The 17604-nt window shown below is 46.5% G+C and overlaps 1 protein-coding gene across 2 annotated transcripts in view; it reads right to left on the reverse strand.

The window, feature by feature from the left end:
* SNX7 (sorting nexin 7) overlaps positions 1-17375 on the reverse strand; it is a 59425-nt gene extending 42050 nt beyond the window's left edge. For both annotated transcript variants that reach the window (XM_079981574.1, XM_079981573.1), the window contains exon 1: positions 17174-17375. In XM_079981574.1, the coding sequence (XP_079837700.1) occupies positions 17174-17356 (183 nt within the window). In that variant the 5' untranslated portion in view covers positions 17357-17375. The remainder of the gene's footprint in view (positions 1-17173) is intronic.
* Positions 17376-17604: the final 229 nt, after the last annotated feature.

Raw genomic sequence — 17604 nt, forward strand, 5'->3', positions numbered from 1 at the left:
TGGCTCAATGTGTGATTTAATGGCGGGTGGCACTGTGGGTAAAACCTCAGCTCCTAGGACTTGCCGATCGTTAGGTCGGCGGTTCGAATCCCTGCGGCGGGTGCGCTCCCGCTGCTCGGTCCCAGCGCCTGCCAACCTAGCAGTTCGAAAGCACCCCCGGGTGCAAGTAGATAAATAGGGACCGCTTACTAGCGGGAAGGTAAACGGCGTTTCCGTGCACTGCGCTGGCTCGCCAGATGCAGCTTGTCACGCTGGCCACGTGACCTGGAAGTGTCTGTGGACAGCGCTGGCCCCCGGCCTCTTAAGTGAGATGGGCACACAACCCTAGAGTCTGTCAAGACTGGCCCGTACAGGCAGGAGTACATTTACCTTTACCTTTAATGGGAGCCATTAACACTTGAAGATTAAATTATTGACTCACTTCTCTCTGGTTAACTGCTTTTTCCATATACAATAAAATATTTTATTCTCAGACTTTCTCAAAACACTTCTCCAGCATTGCATCCCTGTCCCCTGCTGCAGGCACACCAGTCTCAACTAGCTGTTTTTTTATTGTCAGGCAACACCCAGATCCACAATGGCAATCGCCTTGAAAACTGGCTACTCAGTTATCAATGAAGCAGCAAAAGGGGTGAAAAAGACATATCAATCAACCAGCAAGGCACAATAGCTTTTATTGCCGTGAAAATGCCCTTCAAGTCTGGGATGACTGTGGTGCTTTCCCTGATTTCCAAAGGTCATGCATCTCTGCCTTTTTGTTTCTTTTCGAGCAACAGAACCCCTTTGTACAAAGGAAGCTTAACTTTGCACTGGAAACCACATTTTTACAATGGCTAAAGTGCCAGTATTCCATGCTTCTTTTCCTGGCAGATCATTAAATGATATAAATTGCTAAGTCACACAAAAAGGTGACTTTGCATCCCGAAAAACTCCCTGAGCTGCCATGGGAGCCTTTCTTTGCATTGAACATTGAGTGGTTGTTTTTAACTTTTCTGTCCCACAAACACAAATCACTGCCTCTCTAGGATTAGAGTTAGAGAACCAATGTGGCTAAGGGAATGATCCATAGATTAGGATGTCCCTGGTGCAGTTCTTCACCTTTGCCACAAACCACATGGGATGTCCTTCAACGAACTACCATCTCTCATGTCATATGCAACATGGATAAAATAAGGGTCACAGTAGATGTGACTTTATGCATGTCATCCAAAACAATGCTTAGGCAGATCACATCTTTTTTGTTTATAAAGTGCAGCCACAAGGCCCATTCCCAAACCTGATCAGGACTAAAATACTTCAATCTTTTCCCTATGTCAGTTTCTCACCAAAAACCCTCCTTCCACAGCTGTATCTTAATACAGTGGTACCTCAGGTTACATACGCTTCAGGTTACATACACTTCAGGTTACAGACTCCACTAACCCAGAAATTTTACCTCAGGTTAAGAACTTTGCTTCAGGATGAGAACAGAAATCGTGCTCTGGCGGCACGGTGGCAGCAGGAGGCCCCATTAGCTAAAGTGGTGCTTCACGTTAAGAACAGTTTCAGGTTAAGAACGGACCTCCAGAACGAATTAAGTACTTAACCCGAGGTACCACTGTATATGGATGCTCACTCCCCAATATGTGTCGTGATGCTTATCTGAGCCCAATTGAACTGGTAGGATGTTTTTGCTGTGTTTTTTTAAAATGTAGATTGAGATGTGCATAATCTTCTAGGTGTTAAGTACAATTAGTTGACTGGCAAAACAGTTGGGTTGGGTGTATATTTTCTTACGTCTATATCCCATTTTTCTTCTATCATGGAACAACATATTGCATTGCAATTATCTCAAAAAGGTCTATCCAGCCCTAGTGAAAGCACAAATGTGAATGCTATTCCATCTTGCAAGTTCTGGTTGGTTCGCAGAGTGCTAGCCTTCTGCTTTTGGTACATTTGATCCGCCATAGATGGCTTCAAGGGTTTTTCAATATATTTTTCAGCATCATTTTCTCTTGTTATAGATAACGTAGTTTGTTTGTTTCTCTCTTCAAGTACTTTTTAAAAAATGCTCTTTCCTTTTGTCTCTGTGTGCAGACTTTTGCCTTGTCTTTGGCCTCATCTGCAGTATACATTTAAAGCAGTATTCTAACACTCCATACATTTAAATGGTTTATCCCCTGTGTGAGCCCATTGATGCTTTCTATGGGTTTCCCACTGAAGGTCCTTCCACATTGCAAACATTTATCTGGTTTCTCCCGTGTGAGTTCATTGACGGTAAGTAAGGAAAATACGAAAAACAAAACAAAAAACACTTCTCTTTCTGTTTGTCTCTGTAAGAGTTCATAGACATACAATAAGTTCTGATCCCTGAAGCTCTTTGCATATTTGATGCATCTAAATGGTTTATCCCATGTGTAAGTTTGTTGATGTGAAGAAGTCAACCCTGACTGAAATCCTTTCAGCCTTCCATTCATCTAAATAATTTCTCCTGTGTGAGTCTGTTCTTAAATGTTCCACTCTCACTCTTTCCATACTCCATACATTTAAATGGTTTCTGTTATGTTCAGTACATAAGTTTATCCTGTTTGTGATGGTTTCTCTTTGTTGATGTGAAGTTAGTTGTGTACACTGACCGTAGCAGATTCCACAATCCAGACATTTAAGTGGTTTGTTATTCCAAATGAAACTACACATAGGTAAAGGTAAAGGTACCCCTGCCTGTACAGGCCAGTCTTGACAGACTCTGGGGTTGTGCGCCCATCTCACTTAAGAGGCCAGGGGCCAGCGCTGTCCGGAGACACTTCCGGGTCACGTGGCCAGCGTGACATCGCTGCTCTGGCGAGCCAGAGTCGCACACGGAAACGCCGTTTACCTTCCCGCTGGTAAGCGGTCCCTATTTATCTACTTGCACCCGGAGGTGCTTTCGAACTGCTAGGTTGGTAGGCGCTGGGACCGAGCAGCGGGAGCGCACCCCGCCGCAGGGATTCGAACCGCCGACCTTTCGATCGGCAAGTCCTAGGCACTGAGGCTTTAACCCACAGCGCCACCTGCGTCCCTGAAACTACACATGGCCCCCGACAATTCTGGCTGTCTTCTCCATTGCCTGCTTTCAATTTCTCCTGGACAACCAACATCTCTGTATTTATATTTTTCAAGCAAGCAGATGAGCTCAGACTTGGGTATCAGAGTCTCTCCAGATGTCTCGAAGGGTCCTGGGTGGGAAATCTCAGAGGTTGTGGAGAGGGGCACAGTTAACAACCTGACCCGGGTCAGCCATCCACCTTCCTCCTTCCATTCAGATTCAGCCTCATCTTTCCTGAGGAGCTCAGAATCTAAAACAAGTTGTAGATTCCCAGGTGAACCCATGGCTGGACTCCACATAAGGCAGTGTCCTGTGTTTGGATCCTTCAACCTCCAATGCAGCAGCAGCTTCAGTTTGCCCTGGGCATGGTAAGGGGGGTAGAATTTAGCTTCCAGGGAAGAACAGAGGCTGGGAGGAATTGAAACTCCCCCTTTTTAGGGATCCTTCTCCAGGATGAGTCAGAGATTCATGAGAAGATGGGAGAAGCCAAGGCAGCCTGGGAGCCCCTCCAGAGATTTTCCTACTAGCACCCCAGATGGAGGGATTCCCCAAAAGGCCACACCTCTGTCTCCACCCCTGCCCAGCTGGGATTCTCTCGCTGGGGCCCCCTCAGAGTCTGGCCTATGCCCAACGGCCCCATTTGGCACAGCTCACCCCTCAATTATTTTAAGTTTTGATGCCTGCCTTCCTGCTTAAACCTCTCTGCTGTGCCTTAACTGTCCTCACTGCCGTGATCCCTCCCTCTCATCATCCAGATCACTCACTCCTTTGTACCACTCCATTCACCAGCTTTCTCCTGCTTGTCGACTTTGCACTAAGCTTCTTATGCTTACTTCCAAGTATTTCCATGGTCTTCCTTATCTAGATCTACGGTCTCGTCTTTCTTTGTCTGCTGCTGCATGACACTTGTACAGCAAAGCTTCCAATCTAAAACCTAAACCTTACAGAACCCTTTATATTTAGCAATGGGAGCACAGTTTGGAAATTTAGATATCTATACCAAAAGTGGGTTTAAAACCTTTAAACATTTTTTTTTTTTTGGCAACACTTTTAGTTATGTTCCAGTATTTATAATGTCGTATGTTAGCCCTGGACTCTTTTGGGAGAAAAGGTAGAACCTACATCAAATGGATAATAAATCATCATCATCTGTTTACCCTGGAATTTTCTTACTAGCCTTCAGTCTCTTTCCCCACCCTTTATTTTTCTATCCTGCCCCCCTGGCAATGTGTCTTTAAACTGTAAGCCTACAGGTGGGTCTGCTTAATTTTAATATTACTTAAAAGTGATTTGCTCTTTCACTAGTAATTTGCAGCAGTTTATCAAACCCATCAGCTTGCATGTGTCTTCTGCTATCACACAAAGGAGGGGGGTAATGGAATAGAAACTTAAATATTTTTATTGGCTCAACTTCAGTGATGATGATGATGATGATGATGATGATAATAATTTATACCCCACCCATCTGGCTGAGTTTCCCTAGCCACTCTGGGCAGCTCCCAACAGAATATTAAAAACATTCTTCTAAAAGTCAGATAGTTGTTTATTTCCTTGACATCTGATTTGAGGGACTTCTCGCAGTGAAGAAACTGCCAGAAGGCCCTCGGTGCTGGACCTTAGTGTCCGGGCTGAATGATGGGGGTGGAGACTCTCCTTCAGGTATACAGGGCCAAGGCCATTTTGGGCTTTAAAGGTCAGCACCAACACTTTGAATTATGCTTGGAAATGTCCTGGGAAGTCAATGTAGGTCTTACAAGACTGGTGTTATATGGTCTCAGCGGCCACTCCCAGTCACCAGTCTGGCTGCTGCATTCTGGATTAATTGCAGGTCACCATTCTAAGGTAGCCCCATGTAGAGCACATTGCAGTAGTCCAAGCAGGAGATAACTAGAGCATGCACCACTCTGGCGAGACAGTTCACAGGCAGGTAGGGTCTCAGCCTGCGTACCAGATGGAGCTGGTAGACAGCCTCCCCAGACACAGAATTAACCTACGCCTCCAGGGACAGCTGTCAGTCTAAAATGGCTGCATACCTGGCCCTTCAGGGGCACAGTTACCCCATTCAGGACATGGATAGAACACATTTTGGGCACAATCCTATGATCCTGAGATGGCATTCCAAAGGCCATAGGAGATTGTGGTTCTCCCTCTCTGTGGGTGGAAAGGGAGGCCCATCCCAGACACATGGAAAGAACCACCCACATTGCTCCTCTGCTATCAGCCCTCCAATGGTAGAGAGGAAATGTGGGGGCAGTTCTGAGTGTTGGGGTGGCTTTGCATACTCCCCCTGACTGGCTTCCATGATGAACCCTGGAACTGGCATGCTTCTTCACCTTCCAGCTCTTCTACCTTCCAACCTGATGGACGCAAAACCAGCAGGGCTTCTGGCCGTTCTGGTGCCACAAATAATCTCTGAACCACCCTCATGACTTCCTTCTGCCCAAGGGCACATTGACACCATACTTTTTGAGCACATGGCTTCCTCCAAAGAAGCCTGGGAACTGTAGTTTAAGGGTGCTGGAAAATGGGACTCACATATGCATGCCTAGAGCGCTTCACCATCAAACTCCTTACTGCCTTTAATCAGGTCTTTTTTCAGCCGGAACTTGCCGGAACTTAGTTCCGGCACCTGTCAGGTGGGTGCCATTGCCACTGTAAGAGAAACAAGGGCATTCATAGTGAGTTCCGGCACCTCTTTTTCTAGAAAAACAGCACTGCCTTTAAGTATATAAGTTTCATATACAGTGGTATCTCGGGTTAAGAACTTAATTCGTTCCAGAGGTCCATTCTTAACCTGAAGCATCTGTAACCTGAGGTACCACTGTACTCGTATCCTCCAGATGGGTGATCTAAGTCTGAAAGAATTGCTTAAAGCCACACACAACATAGTGAGTTTATGGCAGAGGTGAAATTTAAACTGGTAACTTTAAATTTCATAATATATACTCTTAGCTGCAGAGCCACACTGGCTCCAAAGGCAGAAAAGGGATAAATTGGCATAAGTTGTTCCCCGGTGCCAGCTAGATTTCAAAGCAGATGTCTGACACAGATAAACCATAAAAGCAGCCCTCTGCAGAGCACTTTTGTAACCTTTTAAAACATATTAGTCCAAGTTCTTTATACAGAATATAAAAGTCCGGGGATCTAATGCCTATCAGGAATGATGACAAAGGGTGATGGCCTACATTATTATCTTCCAAGGCACCTTCCAAGCTTTCTAAACACCAGGGGCACCATTTGGCCACACAGCCAGGTAGTTGCTAAAATCACATGTGCTTTATGTTTATGCTTTGAGTAATAATCTGGATTATTACACTTGACAGTTTTAAGATTCTCATTTTTCACCATTTAGGGAGCTGTTTTATTTCCATTGTGCAAGCTGCGAAAAATGATATATGAAGTCAATTTACCTCCAGGTACTCATACACTAGAAAAATAATGTTTTGGTTAGGCAGCAAACTTTGCAGATGAATACATAGAGGGGGCATGGAAACAGAGGAATTTCCTTCATATTAATATTGATTTCATAGGAAATCTTTTATTAATGTTCGTAAAAACTGGTTTATGAAAATAAAATAAAAAGTAAATACTGACCAGGAAACAATGAGAAGGCTGCTTCCCTTTCAATATCGCTATACCACAGTGTACCAATATCAGAAAATGGTATTTTGACACAGGAATGGCTAAAAAAACTTAGTGAAGACTTAGTGAAGATGGGAAGCTAGCAACTCCCATCAGCCTCAGTGAGCATGGTCAACGGTCAAGGATGATGGGTATTGTAGTCAGTGTTAGAAACTCAGATATATAAGCTAGGTGCCAAATGGTTCCTGAAATTCATTCCGACATTTTGGTTCCTGAAATTCATTCCGATTGTGCAGATAAAAGATAACTGATAAAATTCCACAGGGTGTGGTATTAGTGTGTGAAAACAGTGAAGATCCAAGGATCCCCAGGCATGCACCTCCAGATAATGGAGATGTCTGTCACCATCCTAGCACCTGGAAATCTTCACTTGGTCGCAAGTGGCTGATAGCCAGGGCAAAATGCACCTGGAGCCTGCCAAATTTTGAATGCTGGCTGTAGTCTAATGCATCTGGAGAATGCCAAGATGGGGAAGGTTCCTATTAATTTCTATGGAGGCTCTCACAATCTGGGACTCCTTGTGTGCAACACACAAGTTTGTTCAAAGTGTGGGGAAGGGTGTGATTTGCAGTAGTGGGCACAGGGATGGCTAAGGAGAAGAAATGAAGCGCTCTCTCTCTCTCTCTCTCTCTCACACACACACACACACACCTATTTCAGCCCATCCACTTCCCCCAAATTCACTTGACAGAATCTGCTCCTGTTCTGAAGGACTTTGGAATCAGCATATTCAAGTATTAAATTGTTGCCTTCCAGTGTTTACCCCATCGCCACCCAAAGAGGATTCTGTACACAGAGCAGAAGCAGAAATATTATTTCAGCATTAGCCGGATGTATTTTTAAACATTAGGAGAAGTGTACAATTCATAAATGATTCATTAATGCCTCTTAGGCGTCTATTCAGGAGCAAATCTAGCAGTCAAATCTAAGATGCTGACATTTGGATTTTTCACTCCATAAATTTCTGTCATAAACAGATCTGTGAACACGGGTTTTCAAGAATGAAAAATGTGTGTCGTCTCCTACAGCTGCTCTGTGAATGCTCTTCTGCTTAATTTGTAGAAAGGCAGCAGGGGTTGAACGTTTGCCATTTCAAACAGCTGGTTTTGAACCAGTAACTGGCGAACTACAGTAGCCTGGAACAGTTTTACCTCACAGATTGATCACGGAAGTAACATAATTATTTTGTGTTCCAAGGTGCCACCTTCTGATTGCAAATTCTCTCAAGCCCCAAATGGCTTTAACTCTGGCCATGCGAACGGTTCGAAGTCTTCTACAAACTTCCTGCTTCAGGACAGCCATCGGTCATAAATATCCTGCTCATGGTTTCAAATTTCTTCTGCCACGTGGCTCTTTAGGGTTTTGATTTTGCTCCTTTCCCAACTGACAGGCTTGCCTTTACAAGCTTCCACTCTTTTCTCAATATTTCCCATTCTCCTGCCCTGAAGCATTGACAATTACTTGGACAACCAGGGTTAACATGACCCTACACAAACACACACACGACTGTGCAAAGGGGTTGTGGGTAATGTGAACTAATCCCACCACACATACCAATGCGTCTGGTCGCTACACACATGCCTGCCATCCACAGGTTTGGAGCACACTGAAAGGGACTCTATCCTTGAATTATGCACACACAGCTCTTCCACACAAAGGAACACTCTGGCCTCATCTAGGTTCCCCTTTAAAGCCCTAAATGGCCTCGGCCCTGTATACTTGAAGCGTCTCCACTCCCATCCTTGAGCCTGGACACTGAGGTCCAGCTCCAAGGACCTTCTGGAGGTTCCCTCATTGAGTGAATGAAGTTACAGGGAACCAGGCAGAGTGCCTTCTCGGTAGTGGTGCCCTCCCTATAGATGTCAAAGAGATAAATAACTATGCAGCTTTAAGAAGACATCTTAAGGTAGTTTTTAATGTTTTATTATGCCTTAAATTTGTTGGGAAAAGGGACTTGCCGATCAGAAGGTTGGCGGTTTGAATCCCCGCAATGGGGTGAGCTCCAGTTGCTCGGTCTCTGCTCTTGCCAATCTAGCAGTTCGAAAGCACATCAAAGTGCAAGTAGATAAATAGGTACCGCTCCAGTGGGAAGGTAAATGGTGTTTCCATGCGCTGCTCTGGTTCGCCAGAAGCGGCTTAGTCATGCTGGCCACATGACCTGGAAACTGTACATTGGCTCCCTTGGCCAATAAAGCGAGATGAGCACCACAACCCCAGAGTCGGCCATGAGTGGACCTAATGGTCAGGGGTTCCTTTACCTTTACCTAAATTTGTTGGAAGCCACCCAGAATGCCTGGGGCAACCCAGTCAAATGGATGAGGCACAAATAAAATAATAACAACAACAACAATAGCCTGCACTAGATGATGCTTGTGGTCCCTTCCAATTCTACAACTCTATGATTCTATGCTCTTTTAATGCATGAGGGGCTGCCAGGAAAACCCCTCCATGACTTCTCTTTGGCCTATTTGAGCATGGCAGTGTTCAGATCCTAATAATCTGTAGCCTGCCTGCTCACTAAAACTATGTGCACATTATCAGCTGAACACACAGCGAGATCGTACCCATCGTTCTCCATCTCAAGTCACACTTGCACATTGCTGTGCATAGCAGGGATGCATTCACTGAATACATCCCACTGAATACACATTGGCTGCTTGGCTTCTTCACCTCCGCAACTCACCTCGACTCATATGCATGAAGCTGTCATACGTGCATGCGCAAAGTCTGCCTCAAATGTATACACCTCAAAGTAATGTGCCCTATACCTTCAAATCAGATGGAAACTGGCCTAAGGGGAAATGCACCAGACAGCAGTGTTTATCAAGGAACTACGACAGGCTTCCTCAAACTTGGCCCTCCAGATGTTTTGAGACTGCAATTTCCATCATCCCTGACCACTGGTCCTGCTAGCTAGGGATCATGGGAGTTGCAGGCCAAAAATATCTGGAGGGCCGAGGCTGAGGAAGCCTGAACTATTAAATATAGATGTGGATTGTGGCTAGTATTATGGCTTCAACTACCAGAGGTGGGAGTGCACTGAGTCAAAATAAAACAAAAATATGTACACAGTCTAAGAGCTTCCAAGGAAGTTCTCCTTTGCATCTCTTCAGTATCTGAATTTCATTTAGTTTGGCTATATTCTCAGGCAGATGAAGGTGATGGACTATATGGAACTGGCGGAAATGAGTGGCAGAATCCGAGACCAGGGAGAAGAGTCGGTGGAGGAAGATTGGAGGAAATTTAAAGACTATTTACAGAAACATTGTAAAATTAATATCTGTTAGAAGGATGTTGGAATAATATTATATGATTTTAGCAGGAATGATATAAAAGAGTTGGGAATAACTGACTGTTAATTGGTGAAAGGAGGAAAAGTAAAGTTACATTATATTAAGACAATTTACAGGACAAAAATTTTAAAAGAGGGGAAGGATTTGCTGAAATGGATAATTGACCTAGAATACAAAAAAGGGAGGTGTGAGGAGGTCAAGGAAATAAGCTAATGAAAGATTAGTAATGAGGAGATCTGATGTATTTTTCTTTGTGTTTTTGTTTTTGTTTAATGGGTTTTATTTCTCTGTTTTTTTCTTTTTTTATATTGCGATGTGTTGTTTTGTTTTTGTTTAATGTGGTATTTTTACTTTTTCTTTCTGTAATTTTTGAAACTTTAATAAATATTATTTTTTTAAAAAAAGATGGCCTTCTCAGTGACTTGGGAATTCTCTCCCTAGGGAGACCTGTCTCACTTGCTTCTGAAGACTTTCTGAAGACCAAAGTACAGCTTTCTCTTCTATCAGGCATTTTTTTCCTGCCAATTTGTGAAATATTCTACATTTCCAGTTTTCTTTACTTTATTTATACCTGTCTGCTGTTTTATCTTAAACTTGTTTCGGGGCTTTATACATTTTTTATTGTATATTATGAAGCTGTACCTAAATCTATTTGTAAGCCAGCTCGATTTCTTCTTTTAATGGAAAGGAAGGGTAGAAATAGTTTAACATATAAATAATAACAATAAAATAGTTACAGACTGACCTGACTTGACCCAGGCTAGTCCCGCAGGCATTCCTACCTAGTGGCAGGGCTCCTGATGTTTGGATCAGAGAAAGAGATTCAAATGCACATGCTGCCATTTAACAAACTTCAGAAACACAAAACGACTGTTAGTCACTAATTTCTTCTCAATGAAATATGCCATGATTAATTTACCATCACGCGTTTCAGCAAGAATTTGCAGTTCCGTATTCGGTGCTCGCCATGAGCCTTTCGAACCAAACTCTGACCTTAAAAACTAAATTCTTTGCCTGAGAATATATAACAGTGGTGGTTAGCACTTTAGAATGTACGAAGCCAGGGGGGATTATTGGTTTGTTATTCTTCTTACTTTTACTATGTATTCTGAGGTTCTTTTTTGTAATTTTATCTTGAGATCTGCGGATGAAGGGCAGTACAGTGGTACCTTGGTTCTCAAACACCTTGGTATTCAAACAACTTGGAACCCAAACACTGCAAACCTAGAAGTAAGTGTTCTGGTTTGCAAACTTTTTTTCAGAAGCCGAATGTGCTCCATTTTGAGTGGTACGCTTTCGTTTTGAGTGTTACGCTGGGGTCTGTCTGTTTTTGCTATTTATTATGCGTTTTTGTATTTGTGGCTCTTTTGTTTTGTTTTAGTGACGGTGTGGAACCCTGTTCAGCTACTGATTGATTGATTGATTGTGTGACTGCAGTACATTGTTTATTGCTTTCATTTTATGGATCAATGTTCTCATTAGAGAGTAAAATTCATGTTAAATTGCTGCTTTAGGGGTTGTTTTTAAAAGTCTGGAACAGATTAATCCATTTTGCATGACTTTCTATGGGAAAGTGCGCCTTGGTTTTGGAATGCTTTGGTTTTGGAACGGACTTCCGCAACAGATTAAGTTTGAGAACCAAGGTACCACTGTATACAAATTTCTGAGATCTGCAGATGAAGGCTGGTATACAATTTCACTTACTTACTAAAGAAGTATCAATAACAACAATAATACAAGGCATCAGGCTATAACCCTTAGGAAGGAACACAGTCAGGCCACTAGTCCATCAAGTTCAGTATTGTCTACAGTGGTACCTCGGGTTACATACGCTTCAGGTTACATATGCTTCAGGTTACAGACTCTGCTAACCCAGAAATAGTACCTCGGGTTAAGAACTTTGCTTCAGGATGAGAACAGAAATCGTGCTCTGGCAGCGCGGCAGCAGCAGGAGGCCCCATTAGCTAAAGTGGTGCTTCAGGTTAAGAACAGTTTCAGGCTAAGAATGGACCTCCGGAACGAATTAAGTACTTAACCCGAGGTACCACTGTACTTGGATTGGCAGCCACTCTCCAGAATTTCAGTCAGGGAATCTCCCTCAGAGCTACCTAACATGGAGTTTAGATTGTATCCAGTCTTCAATGTGCATTCCTCCTGATTTCTTTGTGGGGAGGTTATATGCTATCTGCATTTGTCCTTCCTCATTTGCCAGCAGGGCGTTTATACACCCTCCTGTTAATCGTGGCATTTGGCCCAGAAATACAGGCAACGACCAATTTATGCACGTCTAATTGACATGCAGGTGGGACGCAGGTGGCGCTGTGGGTTAAAGCCTCAGCGCCTAGGGCTTACCGATCGAAAGGTCGGCGGTTCGAATCCCTGAGGTGGGGTGCGCTCCCGCTGCTCGGTCCCAGCGCCTGCCAACCTAGCAGTTCGAAAGCACCTCCGGGTGCAAGTAGATAAATAGGGACCGCTTACCAGCGGGAAGGTAAACGGCGTTTCCGTGTGCGGCTCTGGCTCTGGCCAGAGCAGCGATGTCACGCTGGCCACATGACCCGGAAGTGTCTCCGGACAGCGCTGGCCCCTGGCCTCTTAAGTGAGATGGGCGCACAACCCCAGAGTCTGTCAAGACTGGCCCGTACGGGCAGGGGTACCTTTACCTTACCTTTAATTGACATGCGACTGCCTCATTGCACTGAACCTGGAAGCAAGTTTTAAAATGGCAAAGAAATGGTAAAAAGACGCATGGACAGTGCCTAGCAATCCCCCCCAGCCTTTGCAAGCGCAATCCCAGGAGCCCTTCACCAATTGTTGAGGCCTGTGGAGAGTTGGAGTTTGAGCAAAGAGGTTTGGAGGGAGTGATTGCCACCATTTGTGCCCAGCTGGTAAGTGCTGCTGGTTTTTAAGGGTTTTTCCAAGGGTTTCCAGAGGGTGTTTGCAGGATCTGCCAATGGCGTTTCAAATATACGCAGTTTCACTGCATGTGTGGTGCCTCAGAACATAACCCCCGCATGAGATGGGAGTTGCCTGTTCCTCGCTTAGTCTTCTTCAGATCCACATGCAACAGCTCCATTTCCATGAAACTTAAGAGACCCCCATCACTCAAGTCCTATTGTGGAGCAGGGAATCTATTACATCACCATGGTCAATGGAGCAGGCAGAAGCCACTCCAAGACTCTCTCCTCCTCTTCCAAATGGTAGTGCATGAAAGAAACCCTTTCCTAAACTGCAAGGAGGGAAGGCAGGTGCTTCGTGAACTTGTGCTTAGCCATCAAGTAGGTGGAAGCTTCTATATGCCTGATGTCTTTGTCCATGGAGTTTTCTTGGCAGGGATACTGGAGTGGCTTGCTGGTTCCTGCTCCAGGTAGATCACGATTGGTCAAAACTCTCCACTATGACCTGTCCACCTTGGGTGGCCCTGCGCGGCATAGCTCAAAGCTTGTCTGAGTTATTCAAGCCCCTTCACTACGGCAAGGCAGTGATCCATGAAGGGGAAGTGAGAGCTGGACCATAAAGAAGGCTGATCGCCGAAGAATTGATGCTTTTGAATTATGGTGCTGGAAGAGACTCTTGCGAGTCCCATGGACTGCAAGAAGATCAAACCTCTCCATTCTTAAGGAAATCAGCCCTGAGTGCTCACTGGAAGGACAGATCTGAAGCTGAGGCTCCAATACTTTGGCCACCTCATGAGAAGAGAAGACTCCCTGGAAAAGACCCTGATGTTGGGAAAGATGGAGGGCACAAGGAGAAGGGGACGACAGAGGACGAGATGGTTGGACAGTGTTCTCAAAGCTACCAGCATACGTCTGACCAAACTGCGGGAAGCAGTGGAAGACAGGAGTGCCTGGCGTGCTCTGGTCCATGGGGTCACGAAGAGGCGGACACGACTAAACGACTAAACAACAGGTGGGAGTAGCACAAGAGATTTGTAATAGCTTCTGCTTGCTTCAAAGCCCAGAGCATGATGGAGCATCCTTCCTGTACCCCATATTTCTGGCTGCAAACCAGACTTGGGAGAGAGAAGTAGTCAGTGGTGGCCACAAATTACGGCTGATTAGTGAACCAAAAGGCAAGATTTATGGATCCCTGCTACAACACCATGGAGAATGGTGGGATGTGGATTGGGAAGAGGTGGGTTCTAATCCTGGAATAAGCTCATAAAGATCACTCAATGGTCTTGGGCAGCCATAGGCAAACTCGGCCCTCCAGATGTTTAGGGACTACAACTCCCATGACCCCTAGCTAACAGGGCCAGTGGTCAGGGATGATGGGAGTTGTAGTCCCAAAACATCTGGAGGACTGAGTTTGCCTGTGCCTGGTCTTGGGTAAGTCACTCATCCCTTTCATGAGAATAACTTGCACCAGAAAAAAAGGAATAATCCCATTTCTTCCACACTCAACTGCTGGGAAAGACCATGAGTTATCAGAAGTTCTAAATGGCCTTGTATACCTGAAGGAGCGTCTCCACCCCCATCATTCAGCCTGGACATTGAGGTCCAGCTCCGAGGGCCTTCTGGCAGCTCCCACACTGTGATAAGCCAAGTTACAGGGAACCTGAGAAGGGGCCTTCTCAGTGGTGGCGCCCACCCTGTGGAATGCCCCCACATCAAATATTAAGGAGATGAGTAATTATATAATGTTCAGGAAACATCTGAAGGCAGCCCTGTATAAGGAAGCTTTTTAATGTTTGATGTTTTGTTATGTTCTTATATGTTCTGGAAGCCGCACAGAGTGGATGGGTCAACCCTGTCAGATGGGTGAGATTATTATTATTATTTACAAAGTATGATTATTTGAAAGAACTCATGGCCTAAATTAGGGACACTGCAGAGTCTCCACACCCTCCTCTCATGTCTACCAGATATGGAGAAACAACATGATGCTCCTGATCCATGTGATAAGCACCACCAATTATTAAAGCAAAGAGAAAATTAGTCATCACAAGAAGTCTGCTTTCCACACTAGTCTCATGGCAAGTATAAAGTATCCTTCAAAACCCCTCCTGACCTATGTTGTTTACAGGTATCTTTTGCAACATGTAACTGACACAACAATAGCGCACATTGGTGGGGGATTTATACTGGGTCATCCACACATCATTTCATTTTATTAGTTGTTCTGAACGCTTTCTCAGTGTTATCACATCATTGCCATCTGGTGGGGCATTCCTGCACTATAGCACAGCAAAAGCAAGGGGAAAATAAAAAATAAAACCTGAATATTTGTGGTATAAAAAGTTATGGGATGTGCACTGATTGGAAATGAAACTATAATCACACTCGCATCATACATTTAAAGCGCTAAAGCACTTTAAGCAATCATGGCTTCCTGCAAGGAATTCTGGGAAGTGTAGTTTGTAAAGGGAGAAGAGGGTTGTTACAACACCCCTAATACCCTCCCAGAGCTGCAATTCCCAGAGTTCTGTGGCAAGAAAAACTGACAGCTAAACTGTAGCTCTGCAGTTGGGGGCGGGGGAGAATAGGAGCCTTCTAAGAACTTTCACGGGACACGGGTGGCGCTGTGGGTTAAACCACAGAGCCTAGGACTTGCCGATCAGAAGGTCGGCGGTTCAAATCCCTGTGATGGGGTGAGCTCCCGTTGCTCGGTCCCTGCTCCTGCCAACCTAGCAGTTCGAAAGCACGTCAAAGTGCAAGTAGATAAATAGGTACCGCTCCAGTGGGAAGGTAAACGGCGTTTCTGTGAGCTGCTCTGGTTCGCCAGAAGCAGCTTAGTGATGCTGGCCACATGACCCAGAAGCTGTACGCCGGCTCCCTCGGCCAGTAAAGCGAGATGAGCGCCGCAACCCCAGAGTCGGTCACGACTGGACCTAATGGTCAGGGGTCCCTTTACCTTTAAGAACTCTCAGCACCCTTAACAAACTACACTTCCCAGTATTCTTTGGGGGACTGTTGAAAGTAGTACCATAGCGCTTTAAAGGTATGATGTGCATGTGGCCTATATCTGCCCTGAAACGTTTGCAGGTGCAAACAAGTGTCAGAAGTGGGGTTGCATGCAACTGCCCTGATAACCATCATGAGCACCAATCTTCACCAACAGGCCAGAAAAGGGAAGCTTGACATCTCGCCACTTCCATGGGCTCTGATGGCTGAGCAGCAGTGACGTAGCGTGGGTTATCAGCACCCGGGGCAAGGCAAGTAATTTGCGCCCCCTAACCCATGGATTTGCGCCCCCTAACCCGTGGATTTCCCTAACCCCCAGATGTTGCGCCCGGTGCGGCCGGCCCCCCCTGCACCCCCCACGCTACACCACTGCTGAGCAGTCTTAAGAAGGGTTATCAGGGCAACATGAATTTTTGTTCCGAAAAGGATGCCTGAAGTTTGCTTGGGTCCAAATTCACTTTCAGAGTTCTGCAGCATTAAAAAGAACCCCCCATGTCAGGAATGGGTGGGGTGGGAAATCTCCTTTGGCCATCCTGATGTTTCTAATCTCCAATGACCCTCAGCCACACCTAGCATGGCCAATCAGGGATCCTGGAGACACCAGTTCCTCATCCCTGTGGGTTGGGAAAATCAAAGGCATAGGTCACTCTTTATGCCAACAGCAGACTCAGCGATGCCCTGCACCAAGAGGGAACCTGCACACCCAACCTAGAATCGTAGAGTTGGAAGGGACCCGCTGCGAGGCAGGAATCTTTCTCCCGACGTAGGACTCGAACCCACGACCCTGAGAGGAAGAGCCTCGTGGTTCCGTGGGCGGCGCTGTCTCCCCGCCCCTTTCTCGCCTTCCTGCCAAGGGCGGGGATGCTAACCTTCCCTGCTGATTTGGGCGGACCGGAGGAGCGCTTGGCAAAACTTCTCGGAGTCCCACAGCCTTTCACCGACAAGGAGGGCGCGAGGCAGAGAGGGGCCCGGACGGGGCGGTGTCGCCTGCCCTTCTTGTCCCGGTCCCCTCACCACAAGCATGTTGGTTGGGTTGGAGGGGTGGATGCGGGAAAAATAAAGAGAAAGAGAACTTTTTCTTCCCAGCCGGCCAACTTCAGGGCAAAGGGCGGCGCGATCTGGGTGGAGCGCCTTGCGCTTGGAGGTGGGGAGGAGAGCGGGGGCGTCCCGTCGGGGGACGGCTCTGCTTGCCCCCACCCCACCCCCAGGGAAGCCAAGGGGGCTGGCAGGCTCTCCGGGAACGCCGGGGAAAGAGGGATCCCCCTTTCCTCTACCTTGCTGAACACTTCCAGGTCCTCGTCGTCGTCGAACTCCAGCAGCTCCGCGGGCACGGGGCGATCCGGGTCCGGGGGCCACGTCGGCGGCTCGGTAGGGGCGGCAGCCTGCCCGCCCCCAGGGGGAAGGCAGGAGGAGGCGATCGGCGGCGGCGAGCCGGGCGCGCAGCGATCAGCCTCCATCCCTCCCTCCCTCCGTCCGTCCGTCCCTCTCGGGCTGGTGTGCGCGCCCCGCCCGGGAGGCGGGCACGATCCCCGGCGGGCGCCCCTCCTCTCAGCGCCGCAATTGGTCGCCGGAGCGCTTCTCCAGCCCTTTCCTGCCACTGCGCAGGACTGGAGGAGGACGCGGGGCGGCCGGGAAGGAGCCCGAGGGGTTCCCGTGGAAGGGATCCACGCGGAACGCGAGACGAGATCAGCCCCGGCGCGCGCCC

This window comes from Podarcis cretensis, assembly GCF_951804945.1.
Source record: "Podarcis cretensis genome assembly, chromosome: 6".
Classification (NCBI taxonomy): Eukaryota; Metazoa; Chordata; class Lepidosauria; order Squamata; family Lacertidae; genus Podarcis; species Podarcis cretensis.